Source organism: Dasypus novemcinctus, chromosome 27, assembly GCF_030445035.2.
Source record: "Dasypus novemcinctus isolate mDasNov1 chromosome 27, mDasNov1.1.hap2, whole genome shotgun sequence".
In the NCBI taxonomy this organism is placed as follows: Eukaryota; Metazoa; Chordata; class Mammalia; order Cingulata; family Dasypodidae; genus Dasypus; species Dasypus novemcinctus.
In genome coordinates this window covers 34,923,602-34,941,377 of record NC_080699.1, presented here as the reverse complement: position 1 = coordinate 34,941,377, position 17,776 = coordinate 34,923,602, and the positions used below count along the sequence as shown (strand labels likewise).

Here is a 17,776-nt window from a genome sequence, read left to right as displayed (position 1 = left end):
AATCCCAAAGCAAGCAGAAGGGAAGAAATAATAAAGATTAGAGAAGAAATAAATGAATTGAGAAAAAAAAGAGAAAATCAACAAAACCAAAAGCTGGTTCTTTGAGAAGTTCATTAAAATTGACAAACCCTAGCTAGACTAACAAAGAAAGAGAGAGAAGATGCAAATAAATGCAATCAGAAGTGAAAGAGGAGAAGTTACAACTGGACCCACAGAAATAAAAAGGATCAAAAAGGATATTATGGGGGGGGAGTGGGGGTATATGGGATCCTCTTATATTTTTACTGTAACATTTTGTATGATCTATGTATATTTATAAAAATTTAAAAATATGTTATTAAAAAAAGCATATTATGAAAAACTGTGTGCCAACAAACTAGACAATCTAGATGAAATGGGCGAATTCCTAGAAAGGCACGAAGAACCTACACTGATGCTACAAGAAATACAAGCACTTAGCAAACCAAATACATTTAAATGAGATTGAATCCATCATCAAAAATCTCACAGCAAAGAAACATCCAGGACCAGATGGCTTCACAGGTGAATTCTACCAAGCATTTCAAAAAGAATTAACACCAATTCTGTTTAAATTCTTCCCAAAAATGGAAGTGGAGGGAAAATTATCCCATTCATTTTATGAAACCAACATCACCCTAATACCAAAGCCAGATAAAATACAACAAGAAAAGAAAATTGCAGACAAATCTCTCTAATGAACATAGATGCAAAAATTCTCAAGAAAATACTTAGAAACCAACAGCATAATAAAACAATTATACACCATGACCAATTGGAATTTATTCCTGGCATGCAAGGCTGGTTCAATATAAGAAAACCAATTAATGTAATATACCACATTAATAAATTAAAAGAGAAAAACTCATGATCATATTGATTAATGCAGAAAATACATTTGACAAAACCCAGCATCTTTTCTTAATAAAAACACTTCAGGGAAACAGATGTGACTCAACCCATTTGGCTCCCATCTACCATATAGGAGGTCCAGGTTTCGATTCTCAGGGCCTCCTGGTGAGGTCAAGCTGGCCCATGCAGGAGTGCCAGCTCATGTGGAGAGCTGGTGTAGCAAGATAATGCAACAAGAGACACAGAGGAGAGAAAATAAGAAGACATAGGGAAGCAGACATGGCCTAATGGATAAGGCGTCTGCCTACCACATGGGAGGTCTGTGGTTCAAACTGCAGGCCTCCTTGACCCATGTGGAGCTGGCCCATGCGCAGTGCTAATGCACACAGGGAGTGCCATGCTACGCAGGGGTGTCCCCCTCGTAGGGGAACCCCACGCGCAAGGAGTGTGCCCCGTAAGGAGAGCCGCCCAGCGCGAAAGAAATTGCAGCCTGCCCAAGAATGGCACCACACACACGGAGAGCTGACACAACAAGATGACGCAACAAAAAGAAACACAGATTCCTGGTGCTGCTGATAAAGATGGGAGCTGTCACAGAGGAACATAGCGGGTGGACACAGAGAGCAGACAACTGGGGGCGGGGTGGGGGGAGAGAAATAAATAAAAAATAAATCTTTAAAAATATAAGAAAACATAGCAGAACAGGGAGTTGGCACAAGAGAGTAAACACCTCTCTCTCACTCCAGAAGGTCCCAGGATCAGTTCCCAGAGCCACCCAATAAGAATACAAGCAGACACAGAAGAATACATAGCAAATGGACACAGAAAGCACACAACAGGGGGAACAGGGAGGAGAAATAAATAAAAAAATAAACCAAAATAAACCACTTCAAAAGAAAAGAATAGGAGGAAAATTCCTCAACATGGTAACAGGCATATGTGAAAAACCCACAGCCAACATTGTACTCAATGGGTAAAGGTTGAAAGCTTTCCCTCTAACATCAGGAACAAGACAGGGATGCCCACTGTCATCATTGTTATTCAATATTGTACTAGAAGTTCTAGCTAGGGCAAAAAGACAAAAAAAAAAAAAATTAAAGGCATCCAAATAGGAAAAGAGAAAGTAAAACCCTCATTATTTGCAGATGACATGATCCTGTATTTAGAAAAGTTTCAAGTATTCATGACAAAGCTACTTGAGTTAATAAATGAGTTCAGCAAAGTGGCAGGATACAAAAATCAGCGCATGAAAATCAGTAATATTTTTGTACACTAGTACTGAACAAGCTGACAAGGAATTCAGGGGGAAAATTCCATTTACAATAGCAACAAAAAGACTCAAATACCTAGGAATCAATTTAGCCAAAGAAGTGTATGACCTATATGCAGAAAACTACAAAGCAATGCTAAAAGAAATCAATGAAGACCTAAACAAATGGAAAAACATTCCGTGTTCATGGATTGGAAGACTAAATATCATGAAACTATCAATCTTACCCAAACTAATTTATAGATTCAATGCAATACCAATCAAAATTCTCACAGCCTACTTTACAGGAATAGAAAGGGTAATTACCAAAATCATTTGGAAGGGTAAATGCACCCAAATAGCCAAAAGCGTTCTAAAAAAAGAATGACATGGAAGGAATTTCACTGCCTGACCTCGAAACATATTACAAAGCTACAGTGGTCAAAACAACATGGTATATTGGCATTAAGATAGATACTTTGGCCAGTGCAATAGAATTGAGAATCCATAAATAAGTCCTCATCTATATGGTCAACTGGTTTTAGACAAGCTTAACAAGTCCATGTTAATGGGACAAAACAGTTTCTTCAACAAATGGTGCTGGGAAAACTGGATATCCGTAACCAAAAGAATGAAAGAGGACCACTATCTCATTCCCTATACAAGAATCAACTCAAAATGGGTCAAAGGCCTAAATATAAAACCCAGGACCATAAAACTATACTAAAAGAAAATGTAGGGAAACATCTTAAAGACCTTGAATTAGGTGGGGTTTCTTGGACTGTGCACCCAAAGCATGTGCAACATAAGATGAAATAGATAAATAGGACCTCCTCAAAAGTAAATACTTTTCCACCTCACAGTAATTTATCAAAAGGGTGAAAAGGCAGCAACTCAATGGGAGAAAATATTTGGAAATCATATGTCTGATAAGGGTTTAATATCCATGATATATAAAGAGATGTTACAAGTCATCAATAAAAAGACAAATGACCGAATTTAAAAATTGGCAAAAGACTTTAGTAGACATTTGTTCAAAGAAGAAATACAAATGGCAAAAAAAAAGAAAAAAACCACATGAAAAAATTCTCAACATCATTAAAGATTAGGGAAATGAAAAATCAAAACTACAATGAGATATCACTTCACACCTATCAAAATGACCACTCTTAAAAAGACAGAGAACTATAAGTGTTGGAGAGGATGCGGAGAGATAGGAACACTTATTCACTGTTGCTGGGAATACAGAGCCACTGTAGAGGGTTGTTTAGCAGTCACTAAAGAAGTTGAATATAGACTTGCCACATGACCCACTCACTACTGGGTATATACCCAGAAGAACTGAGAGCAGTGACATGAACAGACATTTGTACACTGATGTTCATAAGTGACGTTATTCACAATTGCCAAAAGTTGGAAACAACCCAGGTGTCCATCAACAGATGAATGGATAAACAAACTGTGGTGTATTCACATGATGGAATATTATGCAGCTGTAAGAAGAAATGAAGTTGTAAAGCATATGACATCACTGATGGACCTGGAGGACATTATGTTGAGCAAAGCAAGCCAGACACAAAGGACAAATACTATACGATTGCATTACTATGTACCAAACATATTGTGTAATATATTGTATGATTTTTAAAAATATGTATGTATCCAATACATTTAATTGAGAAATGTGTGTTTTTATTTAACTATATTTTCTTTTTGTTTTTAATTATTGCTTATATTTACAATTATTAAATGTACAAAATAAAGAGGAAAACTGGTATGAGAAACAATGAAGGTCATTATATACTAATAAAGGGTTAATTCAACCAGAAGACATAACAGATAACAGTTATAAATACATATACACCTAATGTCAGAGTCCCAAAATAGATGAAGCAAACGTTGACAGATTTAAAGGGAGAAGAAGTTCTACATTAATAGGAGTAGATTTTAATATACCACTTTCAATAATGGATAGATCATCCGAACAGAAGATCAATAATGCAATAGAAGACTTGAACACACTCTAAACCAACTAGACCTAACAGACATATATGGAACACTTCACCCAACAGCAGCAGAATACACATTCTTTCTAGTGCACATGGATCATTCTTCAGGATACAACATATGTTAGGTCCCAAAACAAGTCTCAATAAATTTAAAAATATTGAAATCATACAATGCATCTCCTCCAACTAAAATGGGATGAAGCTAGAAATCAATAACAGAGGGAGAAATATATGACAGAAGGGTACATAAATTCTGAAATACACATAATCAGATTTTAGTTTTAGAAGTCCATTTTGGCAACAGAATAAAGGAAATGAGCACAACAGAGAGGGAAGCTGTTTCAGTGGTCCAGGAAAAATAAAATGAAAGCCTTAATTTTGGTCATGATGAAGGAGAAGAAGAGGAACTAGTTAGAGGTAGAATTGATAGGCTGTGTGAAATGAAGGCAACAGAGAAGTACAGGATGGCACCCAGGATTCAGATTTGGGTACCTGAGTTTATGACAGTGTTAATTACTGAACTAAAGGTCTCTGGAACAGTGTTGGAGTGCAAATGATGAGTACAGTATAACAAATGCTGTGTTTGAGGTGCTGTGGGATCTCCAGGTAGAAATGTCTAGCTGGTAGTTGGAGATATGGGTCTGAACTAAAGAGAGAGGGGTCTATGAGTCAGAAATGTAGATTTGGGGAGTCTCTAACTTGTAGGTGGTGATTGACATGGATAAGAGATCCCAGGCCGGTGTGAAGCATCAAAAATTGTCATCAGGAAGATGAGATGGAGAAATACATTTCAGGAAGATGTGAAAATAAATATGCAGTTGAAGAGAGCTATGCATATTGAGAGAATAACTAGAAGTTGTATATAGATATAGCTTGGGATGAAGATGGGGGAAGGGAAGAGAAGGAGCAGAAAGATGAGACTGATGAAGTAAGTGGGGGGCAGGGTATAAAAACCTAGAAGCCTTCCACTGGGCATGGTACAGAGTGGATGAAGCAACATACCTTCTAATTTTACAGCCCTCCGCCCTTGTGGGAAGCCTAAGAATAGCTACCACAACTATGAGCCCTTTCCTAGGTTTCTAAGCATAGATCACCATGCTAGGTATCACATAACCCCTCCATTCTGACTACTAGTAATTGCATAAAAGGCAATGAGGTAACCTGGCATTAGAATTTTGTACTAATTTTGTACAAAGATATGATAATAAAACCATTCAGATTCTCTCTCTTGGAAACTTTGAATGTGAGGAGAGTTGTAGTGGGTTGAATAGTGTGCACCAAAAGTTCATCCAAAACCTTATTTGGAAATACGGTCTTTGAAAATACAACTTGTTAAGATGCGGTCATACTGGATTAAGATGGGCCTTAAAACATGGGAGAGTGTGGGCTATGATGTGGACCATTGACTAGGGGTGCAGTGATGCTCAGAGATGTACTTACCAGGTGCAATGGATGTGTCACGATGATGGGAGAGAGGGTTGCTGTGGGGGGAGTGGGGGGTGGGGGCGGGGGGGTTGAATGGGACCTCATATTTTTTTAATGTAATTTTTAAAAAATAAATAAATAATAATTAAAAAAAAAAAAAAAAAAAGATGGGTCTTAAATTTAATGACTGTGGGAAGCGGGCTTGGCCCAGTGGTTAGGGCGTCCGTCTACCACATGGGAGATCTGTGGTTCAAACCCTGGGTCTCCTTGACCCATGTGGAGCTGGCCCATGCACAGTGCTGATGTGCTCAAGGAGTGCTGTGCCACGCAGGGGTGTCCCCCGTGTAGGGGAGCCCCACACTCAAGGAGTGCGCCCCATAAGGAGAGCTGCCCAGTGCGAAAGAAAGTGCCACCTGCCCAGGAATGGCACCGCCCACATAGAGAGCTGACACAACAAGATGATGCAACAAAAAGAAACACAGATTCCCGTGCTGCTGACAACAGAAGCAGACGAAGAAGACGCAGCAAATAGATACAGGGAACAGGCAACGGGGGGTGGGGAGGGGGGGCAGAGAGATATAAATAAATCTTTAAAAAAAAAGATTCTTACCTCTCATAAAAAAAAAATTTAATGACTGCTGCCCCTTAAAAGAAGAGAAAACACACAGAGAGACAGGCAAACGCACAGAGAAGAACATCACATGAAGATGGAGACAGAGCTTGGAATGATGAAGCTAAAAGCTAAGGACACCAGGGATTTTCAGAACCCACCAGAAGCTAAGAAGAGGCAAGGAAGGATTAATTCCTTGAGTTTTCAGAGAGAGCATGGCCCTGCCAACACCTTAAATTCAGACTTCTAATTTCCAGAAATGTGAGAGAATAAATTTCTGTTGTTTTGAGCCACTCAATTTGTGGTACTTTTTTTATGGCGGCCCTAGCAAACTAATACAAGAGTCAATAGTGCACCTTAAGACCAGAACTCAAAAAACAGACAAGAGCATATATCAGCAGAAGACATGGGTAACCATAAGTCATGAATAAGGAGAAGTTAGAAGCATTCAGAAACCATGAATGAGCAGAAGGTACATAGAAGTAGAAGTTGAGTAAACAGAAGTTACAAAACAAAGAGAATAAAGCAAGTCCAGAACAAAAGCAGTAGGTGCACAGGCAGGCAGGGAAACTAGATGAAACTAAGGCCAACAAGATAACTAGATTACTAGAACTTTTGCATATCCAGAATCACCTTTCAGGTCACAGACTGTGTTCAAGTCTCCATGAGACCCAGCATATAGGTGGTCCTATTTGTCAGTAAAGGTAGGGTACATTCCTGTGCGTGTGTGTGTGTATGGTGTATAATTCCCCATTATTTAGGGTAAGCTGAGTGATGCATGGTACCTCTTATCTCCACTTCCATGTTTTCTTCTCTCTTACTCTCTCCTAGATTTCTTGGTTTGTGTCTTCATCCACCACGCTATTATGGCAAATACCACACAGTGGTTAACTTAACAACAAGAATTTATTTATTGGCTCATGGTTTGCAAGGCTCAAATTTCAAAATCAGTCAAAATCACCTCTTCCTTTCCACTAATTTTCACTGCTTCTAGTAACAAAAGTCTGACCCAAAACAATCCCATAGCTCTTTCTCCAAACTCAATCCCCATGAAGGGGTGCTCTGTTAAACCTTTCTCCATCTAACTCAGCCCAGCCTCAGGCCTAGAAATCCTAGTTTTGTCCTCCAATTTAAGCAGAGTGGAGTAGGCTTTCCTGTGCAACTTTTGACCCCCAGTGATTGTGCTTTCTCCAATTGACCCAGGAATTTAGCCAGCCAAGTATAGGGATTCTATATACTGTTTCTCCTCAGTGAGGTAGTGAAAGCCGCCCCACACACATACACAAAAGGCAATTAATTATTTCATTCAGGAAAAGTTTATTAAGTACCTATAAGTGGTAAGCATGCTACTAGGTATTGTGGCTCCACAGTGATCAAGAAAGGGTTGTAATCCTATTAAAGTGACAGTTCTCTTGGGAGTTTTATTATGTCTGAAAGAGAAGCATGCTCCCTGCCAGAGTATGTGTTCTCATTTTAGATTAATAATTTTGTTTTGTTTTGTATTTTAAAATATTTAAAGTGGTTATTTGCAGTTTAAAAGAAAGACAAGGTATCTGCTCTCAAAGAGCTTTATATAATGGATTAGATAGTCATTAAAGAAATAATTATGAGTGATAAATAAATCTATTCTACATCCAGCATTCAGTTGTACATGTACCAAAGTGGTCCAAGAGAGCTGGGCAGGGAGGAATGAAGAGATTGGATAGGGGATTTCTGCCACCCAATCAATCCCCTCAAGAGTTCTAGCCTTATACCAGGTAGTTGCCTCACTACATCCATCTTCTCAGCCTGACTATCCCCTTGATAGAAGGTACAGCTTTCAACTATCCCTTGTTGATCCCTTTACCCTGCCCACATTTATGTAAATTCTCTTCACTTACCCATTTGAATTTGCCATCTCTTCCCTGTGAAAACCATGACTGATAGAAGCCAACACAAAAAGACTATTCGTGGAAGTATGGGCAAGATAAAGGGGAAGAAAAGAAGGGAAGTTGGGGCATTCAGTTTCTACCAACAGAAGGAAATCATTATCACCCCTATGTTTAATGGGGCAGGGGAAGGAAAGCATGTTAGCATAGCCTAGAGACATGGAAGAGAGGCCATCCAACAGAAGCTTTAATTTATAAAGACCCAACTACTGACAGAATTGTACTGCCAGAACCGTGGCAGTAAAAGAATAAGTGGAATAAATACTCCATATCTATCTATCTATCTATCTATCTATCTATCTATCTATCTATCTCTTTTTCTCTTTAACTCTATCTCTCTCTTGTTACCTCTAATCTTCCATTGGCTAAACCCAATTTAAAGCTAAGCCCTACCAGCTCTCAGGTTATAGATGTCAGCCTTCCAGGGTATAGACCAGGTCAAAGCAAAGCTAATCTGGAGAAGCAAATGGAAAATAACCAACCACACCTCACTGTCAAGGACACTTTAAAAAGAGGGTAAATGTCTTTTAAATTTTATTACAAAGAGTATATTTTATTTTGGTAACAAAACTCTTTAAAGATAGGGAAGACAGTCCCAACACACTACATAATAAATATTCATTAGCCTTCACTAGTCAAATTTGCCATTGGCTGTTGGAGGGCCAAACTGCCTGAACTGGCTATATGAGAACATCAGGGCACAGCCCATTGTGAGGAAAATGTGGTTCTAGAATTCTCAGGAGCTCTGCTTCAGTATTGGGAGCTTCTCCTCACAGCTCTGTCCACAGTCTCTCGGGTGCCCAAAACCAGGGTTCCCTCTTCCCCAAATCCAGATCAATATGTTTCTCTTACTAATAAGTCTTTATCTGCTCGGATCTGCCAGAGGTAAGTCCTCTATTAGGCTTCAGATGGATATGTAAGGGACTCTCTTTATGGTCTTTCAGCCATTGGAGAATGAAGCAGAGTCTCTTAGTTACCCAAATCAATTTGACTCAGAATCAGGATAGCCAAGCAAGCCTAACTCTGAAAGCTCCTGAACCAGCTGATTTCTCCTACTCATGATTTTATACACAGAGGGCCCCACTGGCCTGGGACAGAGCTGTCCCTAGCTCTTTCAGCCACTCAATATTTGTACCTGATGCTCAATAAGATGAGAGGTTAGGCCTAAGCGTTCTATAGAAGTCCAATGAATGTTTGCCCCAAACAACTAGGAAGGATCCCTGGGAGGTTAATGTGCCAAAGAAATGTAAAAGGGGATGGAAATGTACTCAGAAAGCCATCTCAGAACACAGCAGGGTTATGAGCCTGAGACCTCGCAGCCTCACCTTAAGGACTCTATTCTATCTTTACTATTGTTTCTATCTCTTGTTTCATGATACCCCACCCATAGTGGGCCATGTTCTCTCCTGCTTCCTACAGGAGAAGAGAGAGGTGATGAGCTCTCTGAGCTGTTGGTCAAAGGACAAAACCTTTATTTTCTGTAATCTTCGCTCCCAGAGATTTTTTTTTTTTTTTTTTTGCTTTGATAGACTGGCAAAAGCTGGCCCCAAAATGTAGGTACATGACCGCCAGATTGCCGCATGAGCCACTCACATAATGAAACAGACATAAACTGTAACAATGATTGAGAAAAGAAATTAACTTGCTTTCCCAAGCCTCCTTTCTCTATCATAAATATCTCTTCACTAAAGCTTGTTTTATAACTATTGAAGAATCAGTCAAGCAGGTATTTCTGGGACAAGTTTTCAAAATAAAGCTTACCAAATCTCCTTTCCTTTATGAACATATTCTAACCTTAGTCTTTTAGAAAGTCATTGATTATATGGACTGCAGTACACCCAGAATATATGTCTGTAGCAGGTCTCTTACAGAGAGAGAATATTCTGGGGTCTTAAATGACTGTTTCAACCTCAAAGATTCTGTAATTCCTCTCTCAGCTTTTGGCTAGGATCAATAAGTCAGTTATTGTAGTTTAATTGCCTTCCTTTAGGTTGCTTAGTCTAATCAAAGGGAAATAATGAAATTCTCTTCCCCGACCCCACCCCGAGACGGCTCCCTAGTCTGTTTGCTCATCATTTTTGCTCATTGTCTGCTCATTGTTTTTTCTCATTGCTCATTTTTTATTATCTGCTCATTACTTTCACTCAATGTCTGCTCATTGTTTGTCTTCCTTAGGAGGCACCAGGAACCAAACCCTGGACTTCCCATATGGGAGGTGGGTGCTCAATTGCTTGAGCCACATCTGCTCCCTGAAGTTCTTTGATGCTTCCATTCAATTAAAATGAAAATTATATTTAAGGAATATTTGTCTGCCAGTCATTGATGGGGTAGATTGAAGGTAGAGGAGTTTGGCCTTAAGAGAATGAACAATTAAGAGTTTTATTTCCCAGTGGAAGGTGAGGAAAGAAATCTAAAATTGAACACCTAGCCACTGGACTAGGTACTTGATAATTTATCTTATTGTATACTCATGACAACTTCATTAAGTGGCTATAAATGCTACGTCTGCAGGAACCTCAACTCAGAGATATATATGCAAAGTCTTTTTTCTTAATAATTGAAGGCAACTTTGCTTTCTGAATCCAAAACCCATAAGGATTAAGGGTTGAGTGTGGGAAAGAAATTGATTTGCCAAATTGTCTTAATCTCTTCTGATAATTTTTCTGGGTTCAGTAGATATTTATTATAGTCAAACTCCAGTTTACATAAAATTTATTCCCATCCAAAGATGAAAATATTCCATCCTCAACTCAGGTAGAATTACTCAGCTACTGAAAACGACTTGCTTTCTCTCTGCCTCTTCCCTCTCCATTATTTTGGCCTTTTACCCATAGAGAAGTTGGGGAGTGGGTTAAAAGTGAACTTCATGTTACATGATTTTTCTAATGCTGACTTCGTCAGGGAAGCACACTGATTTACCATCAAGTGCTTTGGGAGAGTGGATGAGTCCTCTATGCAATTCTTAAAATTATGAATCTTTGTATTTTTCCCCTTAATCCCAGAAGCGGTCTCTGTGTGTTTTAACACATGAGTCTTTCATGATCTCTTAGGATAATTAGGCGACCTCCCCCAACATCCGCACTATCTTCAGGTGCCTGACCTAGGACCACAGGAAACCTAGGAATACCACAACACAAGTCTCACTGCATAGGAAAGGAGTGTGTGCTCCCGGCATTCTCTCATCTTTGCTCTCTTCTGTTCCTTCCCTATTTCAGGAACATCAGGTCAGCCTGATGAACCTTCTGGTTCTATGGATCAAGTTTCACTTCAAGAACTTCCAGGTGAGTTCCTTTCACTTATAAATCCTTCAGAAGGTGAGAATTTTCGTGAGCGGTCTTCAGGCGAGAATTCTTTAACTGAGCACTCTTCAGGTGAGCACTCTACAAGTGATCATTCTTCCAGTGAGCATTCTTCTGGAGAGCATTCCTTCGGAGAGCACAGCCTCATAGAACACACAACCAGCGAGCATTCTTCCACCACAGAACACGCTTCCGGTGAGCACACTTCCACCGAGACCACTTCCGGTGAAAAGCCTTCCGGTGAAAAGCCTTTGAGTGAACAGCCTTCCGGTGAAAAGCCCTCGGGTGAACTGTCTCCAGGTGAACAACCTTCCGGTGAAAAGCCTTCGGGTGAACAACCTTCGAGTGAAAAACCTGCGGGTGAACAACCTTCGGATGAAAAGCCTTCCGGTGAACAGTCTTCAGGTGAAAAGCCTTCAGGGGAACAGTCTTCAGGTGAAAAGCCCTCAGGTGAACAATCTTCGGGAGAACAACCTGTGGGGGAACAGCCCTCAGGCACATCATCTTCAAGCACATCATCTTCAGGTGAGACACATTGGATGAGTACCAGTTCTTGACTTCAGATGGAGATTGGGAAACACATCAGAAAACCCAATTTTAGGAAAGGAGTATAGAGGAAAGAACAGTCAACCCTTAATAAACATCTGTCAAAGACTCTCTCTAGCTTTCTTTACATGGAGGGGAGATTACAATAACACTAGGAGGCAGGATCCAGGTTTGTAGGGCCTTGAAGCCTAAAAGGTTGGATAAACAATTCAAATACAAAATGCTAGCAACCCCTCCAATTCCAGTCTACCTAAGAAATCACAAATATAAAACACCCATGCTTTCCTTGGAAGGAGTTCAAGAAAGTGCACAATCCTGAAGACTAACTTCATCAACTTCATAGTACATCTGCCTCTAACAAACTGCTAGAGTGCTCAAATTTTGTGAACCCTGTAAAGTAACGGCTAGTACTGCAGCTGTTGGGTTTTTGGTTTTTGTTTTGTTTTGTTTTTGTATTGTTTATACATAGAAAGTTAGGTATGCAGACACTTTTGTCTATCAGATCCAAAAATAAGTTCCCAGGATACTGTGATACTATGGCTCTTACAAAATAGGATTGTTCAAGGAAGGGAAACAAAACCCAAAGTTTGCTGTCTCAGACATAAATAGTTCATATTTCACCCCATTGCATAAGTATTAATATTCTAAATTTTTAGATGAAATAAGTGAGGCTTAAGTAATAATGCCTAATGTCACACAGCTAGAAAGAGCAAACCTTGAATTCCAAATCCAGGTCTGTCTGACTTCAAAGCCCTTATTCTTTCTACTTCTTTAGGTTTCTTGAACTAGGGGATTAGCAGAGGAGACATAAAAGAGGCATATAAAAGCATTTCAAAGGGAATGCCCTTTGTGACCAATTGGCTAACTGAAAATGGAGAATGGTGTGGACTTTACAGGGTTTGCAAAATTTTAGCACTCTAACATAGTTAGTTAATCAAAAATTTGGCTCCAGGTGTTTGTACCTTGTATGGGTGAGAGTATGATGGGGAGTAGAAGGTGGAGGCAATCATATGATATTCTTTATGACAGTTGAGTTAGATGCCAGAATGGCTTCTAATTATTAATACCCAGAAAGTCAATGGGGATATGGACTGGAGTAAAAGTCAGTATTAGAAAGATAAATTTGGGATTCAACAGCAATGGTCATAAATGAAGCAATAGCAATGAATGAATTTCCTCTTCAACAGAAGAGAGAATTTGCTCTATCAGACACGGACCCTCATATCCCTGACAAGGGGTGTATCCAGGTTATTTATTGTCTATCATCCACCTCAGATGGGTGACTCAAGTTTACACACCTATTCCATAAGGAAATTTCACCAGGCTTATCTTAAAATTTCAGGCACAGGACTAAGTTGCCACACATGTGCCTATATGAATGATCAAGGAAAATGTCTTCGTGGGGAAGGTGTATGCACCACTCAGAATTCCCAGCAGTGCATGTTAAAGAAGATCTTTGAAGGTATGTGGGACTTCATGAAGCAATCTTGGCCAGAGAATGCATCAACCAACTTGGTCATTGGTTGGGACAGTAGGGGTGGCAGAGGTCTGAGAGATTCAGGATAACTTGATTCTTTAAAGAATTAAGAGTAGACTCCAGCTACTGGAGGGATAGAGACCTATCCTAAGCCCAGGACTTCTCAAAAAGAGGTGGGCTAGCAGAAAGACAGACACACAGACCAGCAAAGTTCCATACCTGGTCTCTCTCTGTTTTCATCCATGTGACCAAAGACTGTTAACAATGGAGTTCACAGTGAAGTAGCTTGTTATTGCCTTTATAAATAACTAGGAAGAGGTACAGCCAGCATTCCACCCATGTCAGTCAAAGTTCTTCTTCAGGAAGCTCACTCAGAAAGTGGTTAGAGAGGAGACAAGGGAATTGATAAACTCTTAGTGCAATATTCATATCAAAATGTGATGAGAAAAAAAAAGGTGATGAGAACATACTAGGGCAGTGATTGAGGGAATGAAGGCTTAAATATCTCTCCATATTCTTTCACTCATTCTGTATTTCTCCTACTTACATTTACTCCAGCCATACATGTCACCACTTCTGGACACAATTTCATGTTTTCATGTAATTTTCTCATGCTATGCTTCAACGTGGAATGGTCTTCCCTTTCCTTTCGTACCTGATAAAAGCCCTACTCATCCTTCAATGATACTTCCTTACTAAGACATTCCTTGATTTAATGTTCCCCATAATTAAAATATAAAAATTCACCACTTTTTTGTTTGCTAATAAAGCATGTAAGATGGTCGCTCCATCTCATCTCATGTTGTAGTTTTTATGCTTATTTCTCTCAGCTCTTGAGATCAAGGGCCTTGTTGTTATTCATATTCTCCAATGTCTAGCATAGTTCCTTGCATGCAGTAGAGGTCCTTGAAATGTTGGATGAAATGAAATGGAGTAATAGGAGAAATATAGGTTGCAAAAATAGAATTGATAGACTTTCTCAGCCAACTGTATGAAAATGGCAAAAGGAGGAATCAGAGATGACATAGGTTTGAGGGGATGAAACAGAACATATTAAAGGGAAATTCAGGAAAATGAGCAGGTTGGGGAGGAAGATAATGAGTTTCATTTTGAGCATAGCTGGTTTTACATGGTCTTAGTAAATCTGCACAGAGTTAAACATCAGTTAGTATGTAAGAATTCAACTTGCAAGATCAGAAATAATTGAAACCGGAAGGAGTAGTCAGAGCAGTAGGGAAGACCCCATCAGGAGGAGTTTCAAGATAAAGGATATACCCCCCCACAAAAAAAAAAAAAAAAGATAAAGGATATAGTCCAAAAGGTCAAACAGGAAGAGCCCTGAGAAAAGGATACAGAATTTGATGAGTAAACCTGTAGTGACCTTTGAGATGGGGTGGAGTTTCAACACAGTGAGGTCATAATTCAGAGTACCAGGGGCCAAGATGTGAATGGGAAGGAAGTAAAGGTAATGATGATGGCAGCTCTCTGGAGACCTTTGTAATGAGAAGAAAGAGAGAAGCAGGAGAGTTGCAAGGTCAAGAGAAAGTATTTTTGAGGTTGGGGGAACTTGGGCATGTTCGTAAACCATAAAGGAGGCAGTAGAGAGAAGTAACTCATGAGAGTAAGGAGGCAAAGAGAAGGGAAGAGGAAGGAAGAATATATAAGTGGAAGCCTTGGCCATGCCTGAATGGGGACACTGGGAGACAAGGATAAAGGCAGAAGTTGGGAGAGAACCTTTGCTCACTACAGTCTCTCTGTTTCTTTCAGGTGGAAAACTCCAATTCATGGTTCAGGGGTGTGAGAACATGTGCCCATCTATGAACCTCTTCTCCCATGGAACCAGAATGCATATTATATGCTGTCGGAATCAATCTTTCTGCAACAAGATCTAGAAGCCTGTGCCCCTCCCTCCTTTGCTTCTTGCTCTGACACAGGCAGCAAAGTCCTTGTCCATCACCTTAATGGGTTTAATTGTATTTTATTTCGTCTCCATGGAACAACTCAGTACATCTGCCTCTGCCTGAGTTACAGACTGGATGCTCTCTCTTCCCTCTCCTATTTGTATGCTATTACCCATTCTTCTCTCCTTTGTCTTCCCTGCTTCTCCTCACTCCAACCTCCCAACAATCCTGATTTTCTTTCTTAATAAATTCTACAACAAGAAAGAACACACAGATTCCAAACAGACTTATTTTCTTGGTAGCCAGTTTTGGGTCAGCCTGAACTAGCACATACTGAAGTGGATGCATTTTGAAACCATTCGATATTGGTGAAAGGAAAGGGGTCCTGCTGGGCAGAGACAACAAGGAAGAATGCAGAGTAGGTATCACCCTTTCATGGGATGTAAAGAATACTGCAGATCCTTCTCTCTGACCCCCACCCAATTTTCCCAATACTACTTTCTCCCACCCCCTTCCACATATTATGGTATACATATTCAAGTCTTCTTTGTTTTTTGAGAATTTTCAATCTTTAACAGGTCCATTAACATAATGATAACACTAGGACTCCTTACATATATCTTTACTACATAAATATATAGCAGTTCAGAGTGCTTAAATCTCCTCTTTTTTCCTTCACACACAATGTTATTGCATTATCTGCTCAGCATGGAGAGAGGTAGAGAGGCAGGTGCAAATAGTATAATGGTCCCTCACTTTATATTAATTTGTATTTATGTTCCTCAAAGGGTTTTCACATATAATCTTCAGAAAACACCCCAGAAAGGTAGAAAGGAAGGATATCTTTATTTTGTAAATAAAGAAATATGACATAAGGATGTTTTCTTTATTCATTCTCCATCTTGTTCCAATCTTGCCTAGGCTAAAGAGCTAGTGAGAGCCAGGGCCAGATTTCAAAATCATGGTGTCTGAATGACCTCAATCTGAGCTGTTTCTACCATAAAATGAATACTAGAATGGTGGTTTCAAGACGAAAATCATTCTTCTCTTCCTACATAAGCCCATCTTTCATTTCAGACATGTTTCCTATATTGCGTCCATCTTGAGATCATTGAGATAGTCTTAGTATCTTTTAGAGCAAAATCCTTTAATTTTCGTGGAGTTTATTTTTTCATTTTCTTTTATAGTCAAGACAATATTTCATATGTAAGAATTCTTAGAACTATAAACACAAAAATTTCAATTTTACTGCACATAAATTTTTAAAAAATATGTATATATACATTATAACTATGACACATACCCAAACACACACAAACATATTGATAACTGTTCTACTTTGCTAAAGCTGTTCAAAGCAGATAATATAAAAGGGGCTGGCTTTTAACAGTGGGGATTTACTCTTAGAAGCTTACAATTCCAAGGCTGAGAAAATTGTCCAAGTCAAGGCATCAGGCAATGCTTTCTCCCCAAAGACTGGTCACTGGTAATCCTGGATTCCTCTGTCACATGGCAAGGCACTTAGTAGCATCTGCTGGTGTTTCCCTTCTCTTCCAGATTTTGTTGCTTTCAGCTTCTTGCTTCTGTTGCTTTCTCTCTTTGTATTAAATTTCATTCTCTTATAAAGGACTCCAATAAGAAGATTAATACCCTCCCTGAATGAGGTGGGTCACATCTTAAGATCATACTCACCAAAAGATCCTACTTATAATATGTTCTCCCCCAGAGGAATGGATTAGCTTTAAGAACATACTTTTCTGTGGTACATACATCTTCCAATCATCACACTAACAAACTCAATGGCAATATTGTAGCCTGGAAGACAATGGAACATACCTACACATTTCTGCATGAACATTTAATCCTATCTTAAGATAAACTAGAATTCAAATAAGAAAGCAAGAAACCTGGAACTAAAATCCCAGGTGAATTCTCAACTTGAGATTTGTTTTATAGGGCAACAAGAGAAATGAAAGCTTGCTTTTTTTAAAAGCAATTTTATTGAGATATAGTCACATATTACATAATCCATCAAAAGTGTACAGTTAATGGCTTTTGGTTTAATCACTGAAAGCTTGCTTCTTGACATTTTTTAGAGCAGGAGATAAAATAACTTTTAGTTATACATGTTGGGAGAAAATTTAAATATGTTAAAAATTAAGGGTGGGGTTTCTGGCTTTCATTAGTGGTGGAGTAGTTTCAAACTAACCCTCCCTCAGAAAGTTATAAACTCCAGACAAAAAGAACAATTTGAAAGACTTCAAAAGAATGTGGAGAAGAGAGGCCACCTTTTAAAATAAGAGAACTTCACTCGGTATGATTTGCATGTCTATGGCTTTTGGCAGGAAGGTGCTTCCTAATCCACACACCACATAGTGGCAAAAAGCCACAGCCTTGCTGGCTTAAAGTTCAGAAGATATAAATAGCAGAGCAGCTATAAAATTGGGGGATAAATCCTGGAA

At 39.2% G+C, this 17,776-nt stretch overlaps 1 protein-coding gene across 1 annotated transcript; it reads left to right on the top strand.

The window, feature by feature from the left end:
• The first annotated feature begins 8,865 nt into the window (after window positions 1-8,865).
• ACRV1 (acrosomal vesicle protein 1) lies at window positions 8,866-15,583 on the top strand. The gene is made up of 4 exons (XM_058289076.2): window positions 8,866-8,976; window positions 11,307-11,915; window positions 13,279-13,398; window positions 15,181-15,583. Exons 1-4 carry the CDS (start codon window positions 8,931-8,933, stop codon window positions 15,303-15,305), a joined length of 900 nt encoding a protein of 299 aa, XP_058145059.1. The 5' UTR covers window positions 8,866-8,930; the 3' UTR covers window positions 15,306-15,583.
• Window positions 15,584-17,776: the final 2,193 nt, after the last annotated feature.

What these genes read in the sequence shown, in the direction of transcription:
- ACRV1 (XM_058289076.2), top strand. Translation starts at nt 8,931, where the DNA reads ATGTTTCTCTTACTAATAAGTCTTTATCTGCTCGGATCTGCCAGAG. An exon ending in TCTGCTCGGATCTGCCAGAG is followed by an intron (nt 8,977 to 11,306) that starts GTAAGTCCTCTA and finishes TCCCTATTTCAG; the next exon opens with GAACATCAGGTCAGCCTGAT. An exon ending in TTCAAGCACATCATCTTCAG is followed by an intron (nt 11,916 to 13,278) that starts GTGAGACACATT and finishes TTAAAATTTCAG; the next exon opens with GCACAGGACTAAGTTGCCAC.